We start from the raw sequence: 19,165 nt of genomic DNA, 5'->3' as shown, positions 1-19,165 counted from the left end.
AAAAATCATTTGATTTTACCATGACTTTTTGAATATTTCCAAGGCAGTTTAAATATTGTCTCAAACGTATGCTAAGAAGTATAGATTATCTCTCTTTCAACTATAATAATAACACAAAAAAAAACTTGAACAAATTCAAGAAATTACCACAATTTAAAACATAGGGCAAGGTAAGAGAGGAAAGATTAAGAAAAGGAGCTCTTCTGGCAATCTTTAACAGCATTCTTAATTGAAAGTGAAGCTAAAACAGTTATCTGCAATACAGAAAGTACAAAGATGTACCTTTTAGTTGGATGGCAATCTAGAAAAGAGCACTAATTTTCCATTAATGTGGTGTCATCTACTGAAAGCAATATATAGTCAGTATTATGATACCAGTTTTGTCAATTCAGGAAAAACAGCCCTGTCATTTTCTGTAAGGTCACATTTCTTCTCTGAGGTATCTTTTTATTATTTGAATTGACATGCTATATTGTAGACTACCATGAGAAACCAAGGAGTGCTTTGTGTATAAACTACAGTAAGACGGCAGTTATCACAAACCTTCCTGTGTAAAACCACTTTTATTCTAGAAAAAGTAACAACTTTTCCTCTGGGATAATAGATATTGATTTATGGACGGAATATCACCATTCTCATCTCAGTCAAAGTCATTACTCAGGACACTAATGAATAGTACAATGAGACACAACAAATAGTTAGACCCAACTTCAGATAATTCCGTTTTGTATCTTTGCTGAACCAGGAATCACATAGCATAACACAGCCTGCAATCAGTCTTTACCATACAACAAATAAAAGGAGTTAAAGTGTCCTTATGCACCAAAGATTTAGTATATAACCCAATCTTAACATTAATTACTTTGGGGTAGGCTGAAATGCAGTTACTGAATAACCCAAACTCAGTCATCCTGAATTCTTGAGAAAGCACAACTATGTCTGGCTAAGTTTACAAAGAAATTTACCTTCCTATCCTGAAAGACGCAGTGGAAATGTCAGCGGTTTTTATCTGAGCGGAAGCAAATGGGACTTGATCTCAGGAGAGTCAGATGTAGTGCAAAAGCAAACAGCCTTCAGCAAGTCAGCTCAGCTGCAAACGTGCGAGGCACAGGGGGGTGCAAGGCCCCAGGGGCGAGCAGCTCCGGCAGGATGCCTGCGAGGGCTTCAGGACTTCCCTGAGGCGGTTCAGAACAGGTAACTGAGGAAAGGCAGCCTGTTGGCAAGAGATTTACATCTGGCTCAGGCAATTTGGCATTCCCGCTAGAAAAAAAAATTGACCAGACCAAAAAACCGATCTTAAAAAATCACCAGTGTTCAGGACGCCAGCGATCGGCCTGCACCGAGAGCAAGGAGCAGGCCGCCAAGAATGGAACCGTGAGCTGAGTCAAAGTAGCTGCAGGTCCCTACGAGCAGGGCCCCATACACTCTCCATGTTCTCCAAACACTTCTCCGTGTAGCTCATGAGACCACCAGGACAGCTTTTGGCAAAGTAATGCTTGACCCTTCTGCACATGGCGTCCCAACAACCTGCGCCTGGGTGCTGAGGAGAAACAAGATGGCGGCTCGCCTGGTTCCACCCCCGCGGGGCACCGCGCTCTTCAGGCAGCAGAGTATGGCCTCCTCATCACGGCACGGACAGCACCACACAGCAACGTCCCTGCAGAGCCTCTCTCTTACCTGAGGCCCTAATTTTATACAGGATAATTTCATCTTTAATGTCAGTCTTAATTATGTTAACAAAGGGGATGGGATCCAATCACAATTCCAACACTTAATCCTGAGTATGACTCACCCTGATCCCATTAACACCTTCCCAAACAGTGAGACCTTTTTAACTTCAAGACATACAAAGTCAGGAGAAAATGAGACACACACAAAAGAGACTGAAAATTCGGCAAGCCTTGCCCTTCCTCAGGGCAGCACTGAATGCTGCTGCAGCCGCAGTCTGTACATGCTGCAATTTCTGCAGCGGCAGAACTGTACAAAGAGAGCTAGATTAATCCAGTCAGGATGTGACGAAAGCATGTAAAACCAATTTCCAAATCCGTAAGACTAAAGTAGGATTTCATTTATTTAGCTTTGTATTTCTGCAATAATTTCAAATGACTCCTGTTTTAATAGTGTCTGTTTTGTTGTCAAGAAAAAAAAAAAACAAACTTTAGCCATTTGAGAGCTGCAAATCCAAGATAATGCCCCAAAGGCCTGGCCGTGCTATAAACAGCTCTGTGCGTGCTCCAGCAGAGCACGGCAGCACCGAGCTCAGCCCCAGCTTTGTTCCCGCCAAGCCCCAGCACCTCACTTCTAGTTCAGTTTATTAATCGAAAGAGAATATTAATACCAAACCTTCTCAGAGACAAGCTATTTAAAATAGCTAAATATAAAGGGAAAATAAGTGGTAACTCCAGAAATTGAAAAGTTTAATGCTAACAGAGGAAACTCTCACTGCCATTTTTTTTAGAAGCCAGTTGGTGAAAACTTGAAGAATCTGATCTCATCTAACCAGTAATGACAAAAAGCAGAAGGAAAGGCGGCAGTGTAGCCTCGAGCCTTTGATGTAAAGAGCTGCTTTTTCCTCTGTCAGAAACCCACGCGGGCTGGTTAACAGAACAGGCTCACACTGCCACCAGTACAATTGTGCGGAATGTGATCTTTTCATTCTCCTTGAAAGTTTTGCTTAGTTTACGTGACCCCCTCTGTAACAAGACTGGGCATACACTGCATTGACACAGTCCCTTTCACTTAGAAGTGTCTGTACAAGTGCTACAGAACACACACAAAGTTCAGCTGTCCTGTTCCTCCTGGTGTCATCTCCGGCTCCAGCACTTGAACGTGTGTGCTACAGCCCGTGTACTGCTGTGCACTGTGTGTCAGCTCCTAGGCCACAGATGCAAATTCTGATTATAAAATGTAGTCAAAATTCAGAGTTTGCTAATATTAGTAAGAGGTAAGAAAAGCCCTATCTTCTGAGGAACCTACTCCACTGCAAAAGTACTATGAGTTTTCAAAATTACACTCCAATACATTTTTTTTGCACATGTAACAAATCTGAACTCAGTACACTAGAAATGTAATAACTTTGAAAAAAAATAAAGATAAAATGGACAGATTAGAAAAACTTCAGAAAGGAACCACTAAGTCACTTCATCCCATCTTTTTCACTTTATCAGTGTTTTTTTTCTGTTTTTTTTTTTTTTTTAACGTAATGCTTCCTCTTTCAGCCACTGGTTCTTGCTTTATTGTTTTCCCACAACCAGACTAAGGAGCTCACATACCTATTTTAACGTGGAAGTGTTTCTGCACTGTGATCATCTTAATATTTTATGTTGCCTAACATCTACTTCACTATGAAGGAAACGGGTCCTCGAACTCATATTTAACTTTTATTTCTCATCTACTGCTAAAGAAACGCTACCAACTTCTTCAGGAGTTGAGGCCCATCCTTCCCTGCAGAACAGCATCCTTAATAACTTCCTAGGTTCTATGATAACATAGTCATCATAGCATTTCAGTTCTTACAGTTTCAAAGAACTTACAAATACAGAAAATACCTCTGGGCCTAGGATTAGAATGGAAATCAGGTTTCAGCCACAACCACAGGGAGAAGAGATACTGAACACTAGAATATATGAAACTTGTGAGATTCGTAATACAAGTGACAGAACTTCAGCTGCTTTGCAAAAGTAGATCTGAGTCCACATATGTGCAAAATCTCATATATAAATAGATGGCTGTATAAATATATATATTTCTGTCTATAGGAAACAATAACTACAAAACTTATTTCAAGTTTTAAAAAAATTTCCATGAGAACAAAAGGAATACCTATATTCATTTCCAAAATACAATGCCTTATCAATCGCTTTAGCATGTATGTAGGCTGAATAATTTAGAAATAAAATCCCCAAAGAGACCGTGCTGGGATTCTACAGAGATTGAATTCTCTCTTTTTTTTTTTTGGAACAGTTTAATTTTCTTAAATAGTTTCTAGATATATTTGCAAAGAAAAACCAAGCATGACAATACAGAGGAAAGCCATTTGTATTTTTAAGTTGCTTTCTGCACTGCTAGCAACCCAGCAGCAGGTTCCATTTGCCTTACACTGAGCATATAATGAATAATTCAGTTTCTTGCTTTGTTCCCTAAATAGTTGATAGAGAATGGTAACTTTATTCATGACCGTATGGCCTTATCCTAAGCTCATCTATGTATTTAATAATGCACATCACAAGGCCCATCACCTAAGTTGGCCTTTATTAAAAATAAAAGCATTTAGTAACCATTGCAAACAAATGGCCATGGAACAAGCAACTTCCCAGAGCTACCACCTTTTACTCACAAATAGCACTCACCCAGCTATTTAAATAATTAAATGGTCCCAATCTGCACTGCATCAGCGTTGTCTCACGTAGCCTTCGACAAGAAACAGATTCCAGAACTGTTGGGAACATGTTCCTGCCTCAGCCATAATCATAACCATAAATATGTGAGCACTCTGCTAAATCACAGATGCCCTGCTGGAACAAAGAAAATGATTTCCATGAAAGGTGACATTTTCATGGACTCTTTATCCATTTTAAACTACCACTGCTTCCTCCCACTGTCTTCCACTGTTTCGAAGAACTCCTGGGCTCCTCTAGCTTACAGGCTGCAGTTCACCACTCGAACAAAAGCAAAATGTGTTATTTCATAGAGCAGAACGTAAGTATATAAGTATATATAAAGGAATAGCGATCTTTTTCCTTAAGCCTCACAAGCTGCCTTATTAGCCCATTGGCCAACAAAGTTTGAGCTCCCACTGGAAAATGTAAGAAAAAAATGCATATATTGAACTTTTATGATTGTGGAAACACTGGTACAAGGAAATCTCTGTGACACTATAGAAAAGAAAGAAAAACTGCACAACAGCTGAAAAGATGGAAGTTGTTAAATTTTCTCCAGCTTTCACAAAACACAATCAGAACATTAAGCTGGTTGAAGACCAGAGTTTCTTTTATCAGTGCACACACAAAATTCCAAAACAGGAATAAAAATATTAAATTCAGGATTTACAAACAATTTTACTTCTGAGAAATTAGAATACTTCATTTCAGTAGTGACACTTCAGTTCACTTTTCCCTTGATACTAAAAGAAAATAAGTAATAACTGGGGAAACTTCCACCTAACTGGAATATTTCAGCTGTTTCACCCATGAAAAAATAGGAAGAAGTGTGAATTTGCATCAATTAAATATGCCCAAAGGAAACATTAGCTTATATGAAGGATGAGACTTCACGCATGTTTAAAGATTATAATCTACTCAGACAGAGAAAATTCAAAGATACATACACACCCCCTGAGTTATTTAACTTCTTGTCCATAAAGAGTTTTCATGAAATTGTGAAAAAGCAACCCATTAAATCAATTTGTTTAATTTTGAAAGTCTAACGCTGGACAAGTTCCAATATTACTGGAAAAGGATGATCTTTTTAATACATTTTGTATTTGTTTCAGCATGGCAACTACTACACTTCAGAAACTCATCAGCTTTCAAAGAGAATTGAAGTGAGAACAGAAGCCCCTTAATGTAAGACTACTGTAGAAGACAATTATTAAAATTGATTATTATTCAGACAATATCAATTTCATTATCTCTGATCGATTCCTCGTGTTGTCCGTTAGTAGCCTTCAATCCTGAGCGCTGCATGAACGGTAACCTAATACCGCACAACAAATTGCAGTCCTGCTGGTCTCAGTGAATTTGGTAACAGCCTGACTTATTAGCAGGCGTCTAGTAGATAGCTGTCATAGGTGCTGACTGCAGGGAGCTGGATGTCAAAGCACAACCATAGAGGGCTGAGAAAACTCTTTCCCCTCGAGGCTTCGTTAATTTGATTTATGTGTACAGGCAGGAAACTAATTGCTAATTGTTGCAGTGCATACCATGGAATTGCAGCACTCCTTTCAAAAGCTGCATCTCAAGAGTACCACAACAGACTTCAGTTTTACAGTCTGCTGATGAGAGATGCATCCTAAACAGAAATTTGTTAGTGCTTAAGAAATGGTACAAAGGGAACTTGCAATGCCCTGTGCCACCATCTCCTCCCTGGGGAAAACAGCCACCCTCGAGCACAGTGTCACGCTGAGCGCCAACGCAGTTACCTCAGCATGAGAAACTCTTCCCGTTGTTCAGGCAATTAGCAGATAACACATCTAGTGGCAGTTATTAAATTGTTAAGAGCCTTTGTTCTGGAATGTTTGTTTCTCAGTATCTTCATAAGCATGTTCCTGGGACCACTAGCCAAGGTGATTAATTCTCCTTGTATTAAGGTGCAAAGACTGGACGCTGCCCAACCACTTTGTCCAATTTCCACCTCCTCAGTATTTCCCTGCTGGAAGAAATTCTTCTACTAAAAAAAATAAATAAATACCGGTTGTTGTCTCAACAGGACATGATGTTTTTTCCTTCAGAATCTTTCTGTTAGAAGACGTATGGTTTGGTTATGTCTATAAAACTGATGAGTGGCAACATAAATAAAACCTTTGCCTGTAAATACAGCCTTTTAGCTGGTATTATTGTCAGAATCACTCAGAAATGTCTAGTCAAATACTTCTTCAGGTACAGTCTAGTACTAAGCCTAAGGAACACCAAACACTACACAAAATGTTACTGCTCTGTGATTCATATTTTACCATCTGCTCCAGTTCGCCCCATGCTGAAGAAACAACCCTCAGAAATCCTCAGCTTTCTAAACAGCATTCAACAGCTGCAGGTAAAGGGAAGCATGAGGCCTGGGAGACATCAGCCTGTCCTGAGACCTTGAAAGCAGGGCAACTGACGGAATCGTCAGTCCCTCCCTGATCACCCTGAACGCCTGAGCAGGTGAGAGTGAGGCATACTAGACCTTTAAGAAGGAAATTATTCACCCACCAATGCTGGCTTAGCTCGTTTCATCATCTGTGAGAAAAAGTAGTACTTACCACTGCTCAGAATTGCTATTTCTAATTAGGACTAAATTGCCCCATACTTTTTAGCAGTCATGGTAAAGAAGTAGATGTCTAATAGCCGTGGAAATTGGTTTTCCCTCTAAACTCTAGCCACACATCTGCTTATAACAGATTTGAGGCAAATTGGCAAGGTAACCTAATTTTAAAAGATAAGATTACACAGTCCAAAAAGAAGTCATCAGAGCAAAATTCATTTACGCTCTATAGCCTACCAAAAACAGGTGTTCCTTTTCATGTGAGGCACTGGATCGACACTCAGAAATTCTGTAAGGAAGCACTCCAGTGTAAACAGTTCAGGTTGCAGGTCCTGTTCCACCTAATGCAAAGCAGGACTACAACCTCCAGCCCACTCTGCCCCATGTAATCTCTCACCAGCACTGGACTGCCCCCCCGTCTTCCTCCCCTCATGTTTCTACTCCAAGCCTGACAACGTTGCATTGAAATAGATATTGTGCCATAAAAAAAAGAAGGATTTAAGAAAAAACAGTAAGGAAGAAAAACCTTCAAAATTTCCCAATTAGCTAATCTACACATTTTGTTCCTCCACAAAATAAACCTGGAACGATGCCATTATAGTAGAATACCCCAAAGCATCATACTCAGTTTTCAGTTTGTAGCCACGCAGGACATCATGCACAGTGCACAAATTCTCCTGCTTCTCTTCTTGTGTGAAAAGGTCTCAGAGGTTTGGCAGTATCTATCATTTTCTTATGCCTCAACGACAAAATTAAATACTTTTTTTTGTCTTTTGAAGTGTTTCTGAACAGTTAAGTTGGCCCAGTCGTGATTTCCTTTCTATTTTTCCTAGCACAAAACTGTATGTTGACTTTGAGAAAGCCGCAGTAAGGCAGAAGCCATTCATGTGGGCTGTGACAGATAAGGAAATTTATCAAGGGACTCATTACTTATTATGCCAATGTGAATGTACAGCTTATTGGATCTAATTCATTACTATATCACACTGGTGTATTGCTTACAAAAAATAATTTTAAAGCAACACTGTGCACTTCATTTACAGAGGACTCAGTTATAATACAAAAATCACACTTTACTGTAAATGATTTCCCAAATCAAACATCTCAAATTCAATATATTTTTATGGTTATCATTAAGAAAAATAATCAACAGAGAGGAAAAACTGTTTTTAGTAAACCGCACAGTGGACTTGATATATAAACCATGTCCTTAGATGTCGAATAAACCATCAACTGTTTCCTCAAACAGGAAGAAGAATTTTACAAGCATATGTTGCAACTGACACTAACGGAACAAACTATATAATATATCACTATACCAGTATAACACTTCTTTCTTCCATCTATAGAAAAACAAATGAAAGAGCTATGTTAAGCCATTTCAAAAAAAAGGGGGCAAATCAAATGAAACCCATGAAAACTATAAAACAGACAAGCCTTTCTAATAATACCTTTGAAGTACAAATATAGACTATTTTGGGGCAGGGGAAAAAATCATATTTGACATAAGTGGGTATCTGGAGCTGAAATTTATCAAGTTAGTGTTCCACAGATAATGGCTTGGGTCATGCAGGGCATCTTTCTTGCACAAAAGATACCTCCTCATGTTCTCAGAGCCATTCTTTATGGGTGAGGTATCAGGAGGATAAGGGGGAACTTTCACTTGTATGATATTACTCTTATCTCCTTTCAAAAGGTCTTTGTACTTATAAATACACATTGAAAATTGTCATGTGAATAAAAAGAATCCCAAGTGATTACGTAAAATATGGGAAAGAAATAAATCCAGAGAGCTCACTGAGCTCCTGCTTCCCCAGGAGCATGGCAATATCAATTTCTAAAGATGCAGCAGAGAGGACTTCAGACTCAGGCTAACTATATTTAGTGCTTGCATTTTTATGGCAATACAATAAATATCTGAGACTGATACACAGCAACAAACAGGATGAATTCCCACAGACTTGCTACTTGCTATGTAGTTCTCCCGTGCTGGCATGACAGAAGTCAGGATTTGTTCGCGTACTGTGAACATAAAGACAGCTGTTCAGACCCCAGGTAAAGCAAGCAGTGGTCTAGGCCAGCTATTCATGAATGAATATGGCAGCACGCTGCTATTAATTAACAGTAGCTACTAATGGCAGTGGGGACACAATAGGTCTTTCCTGGGAGAAGCAGTCACCAGAAGTACGGAGCACAACCAAAGACACAGTTATTTCTCCTTTCTCCCCTTGTACCCTTCCCATTAGAAGGTGATGATCTATTCCTGCCAAGATTTCTCATTCGTGGGACAGCAAATTCAGTTTTTCCTGTAAGCAAATTGGAAATTTAATTAATTGCAAATTTCCGCAATTCAACTTTTCCAAGAAGCTCTGGGCTATCTTTGCTTGCTAAGTGCTTCACGAGCTTTGCTTGATACAAATGTTTGAAGCTCCAAGGATTTAGCAACACTGAATATAACTGCTCCGGGACAAGAGAAACTTGGGTCTGAAGGAAGTTTCCTTCCTCACTTTTAGATAATGATGTAAAGTCCTTTCTTCACTGCAGAGCAACTTTTGTTTCTTTGGCAATGACCGTGTAGGAGAGCTGCCGCTGTCTGCTTTCCCACAGCCCTTTGAAGAACTAAGCTGCAGTTATGGATAGCACCAGCCACTAGTGACAAATCAATTCTCGCCAGAGATGGATTTGTGAGATTCTGCAGGTGATATTACCAGCTGGAAGAAGCAAAAGATATGCCTCTAAAGGACAGTTAGTTACAACTAGATGCATTACGAAGGGATTTAAACCTCCCTATTGCTCAAGGGGGAAGAAATCTCAGTGAAGAAAGATTTGAGTGAGGATATATAGAATGAAAAGCAGAGCTGAAATGTAAGAACAGCCCTATGGATTGGATGAAGAGCAAAGCAAAAGTCTTCAGTCTGTAAGTCCTTGTTCTTAATCATGGAAACATGTATTCATCTTTCACAGTTGCAAGGCTGTGAATCTGCTAGTAACTGAGACCCCTCACTGTTGAAAGGAATGGCACAATGAAGCAGTACAGGGTTATCAGGATTTTTAAAATAATGTTTGAGAGATTTAACTAATCAGGCAAGTAAGGTAATAGCTAGAATTATCACAGACAACACCAGAGCAGTCCATCTTTCTTTACACTTATTATTCAATATGAATACGTTTATGAAGTTAATTTGTAGAAGTCAAATCAAAAACCAAAACTTCCTATAAAATAAACATAGTAGACTCATTATCTCATTATTTTTTTCCTCTTGTTTTTCTTGGAAACAGAGTAGGAAAAAAGTGGCTGATGCAGAGAGACAGGGTGCGAATGGCAGAAGAGCAGCAAATGAGTTGCCCCTAAGAGTCAAAAGGGGAGAAGCTGGGCAGGCATGCCTCTCTGTCCTATTTCAGCAAACTCTGAAGACAAACTGCTGTCATTACTATGTCACCCCTCCATTTAACTTGCACAGAATCCAGTCCAAATTCCAAGAAAAATCAACAGAAGAACCTGGGTGCATTTCAGTAACTTCAGTTACAGCCCAGAAGGTCACAATGTACAGAACAACTAGTTGCAGCAGACTTCATCCCAACAGAACATTCCCACTCCAGACCTCCAAGTACATTAAGGTGACATCTACAGGGACAACAGGACCAGCACAGCTGTGTCTTTTTTCCCCTAAGTCCTTTATCAGAATTGTTAGCAAAATTTCTTACTTTTATTGAGTCTGATCTAAGCAGTGAGAATTAAATTAATGTCATTCTCAGTAACATTTAGAAATTGCAAGCTAAGCAGCTGCCACTTATCCCTAGTAATTCAAAGCATATTACATTGAAAGAAGACTTACAATAACATATATTGATTTTGTCAGTTTTTTTTTTCTTTCCCCAAGAAACATATGCTGTGTGTTCTATATTTGTGGAACTACATATACGCAGGTTTCATTGCAATAGCTTTGACTCTTGACAAACAGATGTTGAGGGAAAACAGCTTAACAGAACATGCAATGAAGAACTTTCTCAGATCAAAATGTTGGGTAAAGAAAAATCTTGTGGATAATATAGCAAACTAAGAACACTGACTATGCATTTATATACAGAACTGGTAAGTAGAGAAACTAATGCTTGATGACGTTTGTGGAAATCTTGCTATACATAGAAAAAAATGGCCAAGTTCTAAGTATTACGTTAATTAAGGGATGGCAATGCTATAAGTTTTGTTAGATGCAAAGTATTCCTGTAATTGATTTTACCCAAAGGCCAGATTCAAATTAACATCTCAATAGCTAGCCAAAATAATTTGAAAACTGATGAAACAACAGAATGTTTTTAGACTACTCTTCAAAATAATAAAATGGCAAGTGATTCCTAATCCCAAAACAAAGCATTGGAATATTACCCTGAGACCGACAGAGCTTTCTGCAATTTTCTGTCATTTCTGTAATGTTATGTCAGTATAATCCAGCTTATTAAAATACTTTGCTCGTGATTATGCCTAATGACAGACTTCAGTCTACTTTCCTTTGTGAGCAGGCATGGAATTTAAATCTTTAACGTACAGACTCACCATTGTTCATCACCTATAGCCTTTCCATTATGAAAATAATTGGATCCATAAAGTTGACTCTGATCAGCACATGAAAACTGGTATTAAGTCCTTTACAATATATATATACGTACACTTAAAACTTGCATTTAGTAGTAATACTGGTTCAAAGCATGGAACTAACCAAGGATTTTAGGGTCAGGTTTACCACATATGAAAAGAAAAAAGAGACAAATTATATTGGAATACTTCAATAATTACTTTCAATTTACTTCTGAAATACCCAAACAAGCTCTTAGGATTTCCTCTACAACAATCCTTCCTAATCCTGGGTATATAAATTCTGCCACTTCTGAACTGCTACTGATCAAAAAATGTGCAATGCATTTCCTTTACCATGAAAAAAAGAACTTCCACTGCTCTGGGTCAGCTCCAGAAGCCAGAAATAAGTCAAACTCCTCCTTCATGGAGAAACAGCTTTAAAAAATTGGCAGGAAAACCTAGTTTCATCCACATTCACTGCATGAGAAAAGTGATTGTACTCTTGTACAAAAGTGTTTTATAAACTTTCAAATCAGCGGAAAGTTTCTGTATGGAAAGAGAAATAATAAAAATAAAACCCAGCCAGGGGTTTCAGTGAGTACTGCATAACACTTCATGTCCATATCCAAGTTAATAGGTACTATGTATTAAAACATTGTTTTTTCAATTCAGTGAATTTTAACAACATTTTGAGAGAAGGAGTAATCCTCCTGATTATGTTCTAAAAACAATCTTTCATAGTTCAAATTTCATTTTCCCCACTAAAAGCATGCTACTAAAGGTTGACTTCCCACTCGCAGGCAGAAAATAGAAAGCAAAGATTCGCCTATTTGCCAGAGATCAGATGGGGATTTCATGGAGATCCAAATATTACAAACCACAGTCTAACACTTTGCTTTTCAATGTTACCTGACGATTGACTGCATCCACATAATCTGGTACTTTCTCCCATATTCAATCTGAATAATCCATGTTTTTCAATTAACGTACACGAAAGGTAATATTAGCACACCGAGCAAAGAAATTACTGATCCTCTCAAAATAAAATATTTCCATAACGCAGCAACTAAGACAAATCCACATCGTTATAAATATCATTCATGAAGGAAAAGCTAAGGTTTCTAAGTAAGAATAAATAAGATTTAAAAAAAATTCACAGGAATTCTTAACATTCGCGTCTGATGGCATTTAGTGAAAAAATATTAAAATACATACCTGTAAATCTGCTGAATATTTTCAGCTTTGATTTCCTTGAGAATTTCATGGTCGTTATGAGGATGATTTGGTTCTGGAGATGCTGGGGGAGAAGGGCATTTCTTGCCTGCATAATATCCTACCACAATTCCAAAAATAAATAAAATCAAAGCAGCGCAAAATACTTTCAGTATCCGAAAAAAACTGCAGCGGTGGCTCTTTGGTGGCTGTCTTGTATAGTGTGAGATGTACTCAGGGTCTTCCTGAAGTCGCTGGAATCTTCCCTTAGGAGAAGCTGATGGCTGGATGGGCTCGAGATCGAGGTCAGGGCTCTGCGAGTTTCCCAGATGATGCTGGACTGCACCATCCAGTCGGAAATGGTCAAAGCCAGGCTCCTCCAGCTCTTTTTCCATGTCCCATTCCAGTTCCAGTGCTGTTCCCTGGAGGTCATCACTCTCAAGGTATTGCCCCTGGGTTCTCTGGTCCGCATTCACTTTTTGATAGGCCATCTTTTTAACTGTGAAAACAAATTTTAAAAACAAAAAACAAACCTGAGTATTTGTTTTCTCATGTCTACATAAACAATTTTATTTTTTTTTTTTACATCTCCTTTGCAAACCTGGGAGAACTGAAAATATGTATTAAAAAGCAAAAACTCAGTTTCTCCCTATTTCCATCTTCCTATTATTCTTCGTAGGATCAGTAGTCCCACAATAATCATCGGAGAGGAAATAAGATATTTAAAAGGATACAGTATATTGAAGGATATGAGTAAAGGGAATTGATGAGTACCAATGGCAAAACACAAAAGTTAGTCCATTATTTTTGTCAGTCTCAAGATAGTAATAAAAATTTGAGTGAAGGTACAGTTTCCAAAACAATTATTTATTATCTGAAAGTCATTTTAAAGCTTAACTGTGCACATCAATTTTATTGCACACACTGTACAAAACAATGCTGCTAACATAAAGTTGGAAAAATAAAAACAACGTAACTTGCCGGGTCTGATTCTAAACACAAGGAAATGAGAAGTTAAAAAAGAAATTTCAGAGTAACAGTCTACTTACATATCAACAAAAGGCTTCCTTTCAGATGGAAGATTCTATTATTTATAGGTATTTTAAATGCATAGTTCCTGAATGACTGATGAATTTACTTAGAAATTGTCCCAGCTGTTTTGCTCCACTTATTTTTCCCAATTTAATGAATAAAAATCACTGCCAGACACATATTTATATCAAAATCATTCCTTTAATAGCGTGGCATATCTGTGGCACTTCTAGATACTTCAAAGGAAGTAGAAGCCCTCCAACGGGAACTGACCTCCAGTACAAACATTCAAAGTCAATTTCCAACAAATCATTTTTAACAGACTGCAACAGTAGGGTGCCATTTTCCTCCATACTTTGACAATAGCTATTCCATCACATAAGTATCTGTAATCAAGGGCTTTTCTAACTTCAGACTCATCAACTAGAATAAAATGAAGATAAAGATATTAAACTTCTTGCAGTGATAGATATCAAACCGAACCCTACAACACTGCATTATCCTTCCATTTTGACATTTTAAGGCATTTTCTAAGAAGTACCTCCAGACAACGTTATTGAGGACACATAATAGATGAACCTACTCTAACAGCAGAGAAGAATTTAGCTTGTTTGAAGCTCTTTTTAAGAGAACCAACCGCTAGAAAGCATTGACATAATGAACAGCCTATTGTCCACCAAAAGCCTGTCTTGCTCTCTACAATACCCATTTACAGATCCTATTTCCTTGTACAGGCAAATAAATATCCCTTGCCTATAACTGTCAAGCAGACCAGTAACAGTGAAGACAGCACATGCCTGAGGTATGTGTTTCAGGTTTACACACTTTGCATTTCAATTCTCCACCTGCAGTCCAAATACTTCTATACGCAGTGGAAGCAACGGAGTATAGAGTGAGCTGAACTAAGCTAAAGCACGCTGCATAATTTTAAGCACATTTAAATCAGTGGACATGCATGCTTTTCAGACATCCAAATGTTGCTGGAAAACCCACAGGGAATCTTTTGAAATCATGCTAGTGTCCTTCAGGATCAAGAAACTGTTAGTAAAAATATCTTCCCTGATAATATGTAGACAGTTCAGATCTTCACAGATTCTGGTCAATTTAGCAATCACTTAAGTGCTGCCATTCTGAGGTACCTTTGTGCATCTTGCCATGATGCATGCTTAAAATTATGCATATGCTTCATTGCTTTGCAGATCAGAGAACAAAGTGGAAAAAATTTTGTAGCTAGAGTCCTATAAAATAATACATCCCTAATTTTTCCAAGTGAATAATCATATATTCATAAAAATATTAGTTTCAAGGGACCTTTGGAGATTATCTAGTCCAGTATCTTATTCAAAGCAGAATCACTGCCAGCACAGTATCAGGCACATTACTGTGTTGTCCTGCTGAACCTTCAAAAGCTCCCAGGATGGAGAGGCCAGCACTTCTCTGTTAAGCTGCGGGACTTCCCTTCTCAAATTTTTCCTATCATCAGCCTGAACTTCCTGTGCCACAGCTTGCTCTTTCTTTTACCACCTGCTACTACCAAAGAGAGGTTGCTGCTGCCACATTTCCTTCGTCAAAAGAAAAGAGCCCTACATCAGGAGCTGTTTGCTTGCTGTCCCTCCAGTTTCTCAGCATCCTTCTAAATAGAAGGATCCAAAGCCAGAAAGGACATCTCAGTTGTGGCCTCACAGTACAAGAGAGCAGTAAAATTCCTAGATATGCTAAGCCATAGACAGGGGGCTGCCAGCCTTGATCAAGGCTCTGCCTCATTTGGCACCTCCTGTAATGCTTATCCCAGAGTGCTGGTCTACAGTGCACCAGGACAACCTCTTCTGCCCCAGCTGGAATCCTCTTCAAAATCTCCTGAGAGAGCATGCTGTCTCCTCATCCAGTTTTTGGGGAAGACGTTGAATAATGTCAGCTTCAGAACTAATCCACTGGTGGACCGTCCCTGTTACCAGGCACCAAACAGACATCAAGTGCTAATAAATATCCTTTGGAAAGCAGAGTCAACCAATCTTCAAGCTATTTATCTTTCCTTTTGCTCTGTCTCCTCCTATTTTGTTGGTGAATGGGAATAATTTGCAAACCATCAGTGACAAAAGACACTACTAGCTTAATAACAACTGCCCAATAGCTTCATCTTCCCAATACCATTTCATACTGCTTTCTGCTAGAAAATAATTAAAAGATGAGTGTTTTGCCCTTCAAAAGCAAAACAAATCACTACTATATAATTTTGACCCCAGAATTAATAGAGTCGTTTAATACAAGGCTTTAGTCAAATAAACTGCTAACAGGGTATGGCAGTATTACCCACAGAATAAGAAGGAAAGGCAGTTCAAAATGCAGTTGCATGGCTAACGTTCTTGCTGAATTTATAAATAGTGTCAATTGTACATCAGTGATACTTACGTATTCTCTGCTTTTATGACATTTTAAAAACATATGCTATTGTTCAATGAAGGGTATTAATAAAGGTTATTTAAATTTCTACATACAAAGACATAATAAAAAATTATATAAAATTTCTTTAAGTGGTTGTTAATGCAGTGAGTAGTAACTACACTCCACAGAGTAATATCTCAGGAATTCAACTTGCATACAAAGCACCAAAACCAGTCACCACACTTCAGAAAAAAAAAGCTAAATGAACTGAAACAAACAAAAAAGTCATAATTCATTTCAGTGTCATATTTGAGACAGACTTTGGTGGGATCTGCTTAGCCGTGCATGTGGTTTAGTTAGAGAATACAAAGAAAGCAAGAACAGCCCCCGTTAAGGTCTTCATTTTTATAGTAATATAGCCAGGTTCGTTATCTGAATTTAAAGACATGACAAAACTTACCAAGAAGTATCTGAGATATATAGTGTATTTTAACATGATTTTAGAAAGTGATCTCCTGGTTCTGAATGTTATAAGTAGATATTTTTTATATTAGCAGTCCTACTTACTACTTGGCTGGTTAAGGGGGTGCCATGACTTGAAGATTATGCGTTAAATATAATTCTAGGTAAGAATTAGAAGGATAAAGAAAACATTACGTAGAGAATAACAACATAAAAACAGGCAATAGAAAGAAGGATAAACTGTAAAGTCAAGAAAAGCCACTCTGATACTCTAGCTCAGCCTTCTCAATAACGAAGACCATAAAACGATACATACTTCTGAAAACTTCAGGAGACAGAAAATCCGACCCATCTGCCAGCAAGCTGTTTCAACATTTAATTGCCGCTAAATACATATTTTATTATAAAGATAAAAGAGCAATTGTAAAATGCCAGAAGTCTGAATGTGCACAAAGTAACCTTGAAAGCTGTTTCAGAGGGACAACAAAGCGGATCGAAAATTGTGCAATACTGGACATAGCAAACTGAAGACCAATAAAGCTCGTGCCCCTTTCTATACTTCCACTTATTTGCACAGAGAATGTTTACAGTGAAGTATCAAATCAATGCTAAATATCCTTTCAACTGAGTGTACACAAGAAATTAGGAGAGTCAACCGTAACAGATCATTATTGCCTTAGCAAGCCCATTTCAAAACTACCTGTTCTTTGATGTTAAAATAATGCATCTACCTTCTGCCTGGTAGGTACATCCTGTTATGAAACCACCAGAAACCTCTTGTGATGTTTTTCCTGCTTAAATCCCTTATCAATGAAGCTTTTGAAGGCTATCTAATGAGAACTACATGAAAGGTGTTGCATCTATATCGCACTGGCTCTCTTTAATACCTTCCCTACAGAAAGGTCAACTAACATGAATGTTCTATGAAACCAACAAAGAGCAATATGAATATACTGCAGTAAATTCCCCTATCTTTGTGACTGGCACTGTAGTTAAATCCAGTGTACAAACAGAATTCAGGCACGTTTGCAGCATGAAGAGTGGCAAGCATTAACGTGCTGCCCGCAGCGAACGCCCCGTTGGTCCATTTAGTGTTCTGAAAAGATGACTTTTCCTTGGAAATGCACTAAAGGTATTACATCTTCTTTGTATAGTCACAAAAAGAAAAATCGAGGGTTGTTGGCTAATCTCATTTCTAATGGTTCTCATTTTGATTGTTCTCTCTCTGTTCTCTACATGGGGAATACAAAACAGATAATGTCACCTGTTGGAAGGGCAAATAGCTGCACTCGTTCCAGAAATCAACACCCACCACGCATGCATTTCTTTCAAACGTATTTGACAGCCATTTAGTATTTTGTTGAGATGATGCCAAATTTCAGGCCTATGCACATTCCTTCAGATTCAAAGCCCTGAAAAAAAGGTTGTTTGCAGAAGAGATTATGATGCCCTTCCTTTTCGACAGCAACATTACACTAATTCAAAGAAAATAATGTGATTTTTCCATCATCTCTTCTGTAATTTTCTTCAGTAATGATTTTTCCTTTCCTTGTGTTTGGGATATAGGCTTGGCAACCAATTTAGTTACAGCAGAAGAAGTTTTTTGGTCACAACAAGCATTTAAAAAAACAATGACAAAAACGATCTGTTGTTCCCGCTTCCTTCACTAGCTGGCTCAAGATGAGCACAGTCTGAGAAAAAAAATGCAATACTGTAAAGTAAGAAACAATAGACAGATCAAATGTGAGAAAAATGAGTAGAGCATGGTTAACCATTAAATTCAAGTTGTCTCTTCATATAACACTATTAACCCTTCACTTGGCTTCCATTCCCGGAGCTGCTCTTTCCCCTGGTTCTGGTGGTCACAGCTCAGTTTTCTGGGCACTCTGTGTGATCTAGAGGTTAGCAGCAACCTCCTCTGGATAAGAATCAATCTCCTCCAAAATGTTCTGTGGACCTTAATCTTTTCCCATTCTTCCTCAGACCAAGTGCCTATACACTAACCTAATATTCAGTCTCCTCGCACATATTTTTTCTCATAGTCAAGGTTTTATCAATAATACATTTTTCCACACGTTTCCCTAGACATTGTAATTGCCTCTAAAAGAAAAATGAACCAAAACAACAAAGCTTTACTAAGATAAACCAAAACTGTTACTGGGGCATTTGCATTTAGGCTTACAGTTGAATTTTACGTGAAATAAAATTATTGTAAATGTTGTTTAACTTGAAAATGCTGACAGCAATAGCTGCAATAACAGGCCCTAGCAGCTTTTGAGAAAGTTAATTTTGTATGGCTTATTTTGTGCTGTACAATTATTATTTTTTTTTGCCAGTCATTTGTTTGGACACATTTCACTTTGATTTATTTTTTTTCCCCAATTGCTTTTCGCTCTTTAATTACAGTCAATCGCAACTGAATTATTGTTAAAAGAATAAAAGTAATTTTAACTTTTAAAATCTTAAAAAAAAATACACTTGAAAGCTCTTATACTCCAGTAAGCTTGGCTAGCAGGATTCCACTACAGTTTGGAAGGTACA

At 38.1% G+C, this 19,165-nt stretch overlaps 1 protein-coding gene across 29 annotated transcripts in view; it reads right to left on the bottom strand.

Moving 5' to 3' along the window:
• The window catches only part of NAALADL2 (N-acetylated alpha-linked acidic dipeptidase like 2), a 410,961-nt gene that overhangs the window by 201,388 nt on the left and 190,408 nt on the right, over nucleotides 1–19,165 (bottom strand). For all 29 annotated transcript variants that reach the window (XR_002438226.1, XR_002438227.1, XR_002438228.1 and 26 more), the window contains one exon: nucleotides 12,752–13,247. Coding sequence is in view for 13 of the 29 variants with exons in the window: in XM_021395578.1 (XP_021251253.1) it covers nucleotides 12,752–13,247 (496 nt within the window). In the remaining 16 variants the exon portion in view is untranslated. The remainder of the gene's footprint in view (nucleotides 1–12,751; nucleotides 13,248–19,165) is intronic.

This window comes from Numida meleagris, chromosome 4 (genome assembly GCF_002078875.1).
Source record: "Numida meleagris isolate 19003 breed g44 Domestic line chromosome 4, NumMel1.0, whole genome shotgun sequence".
NCBI classification, from domain to species: domain Eukaryota; kingdom Metazoa; phylum Chordata; class Aves; order Galliformes; family Numididae; genus Numida; species Numida meleagris.
Note: the sequence above shows the minus strand (reverse complement) of the source record. Positions and strands in the feature narration are given on the sequence as shown.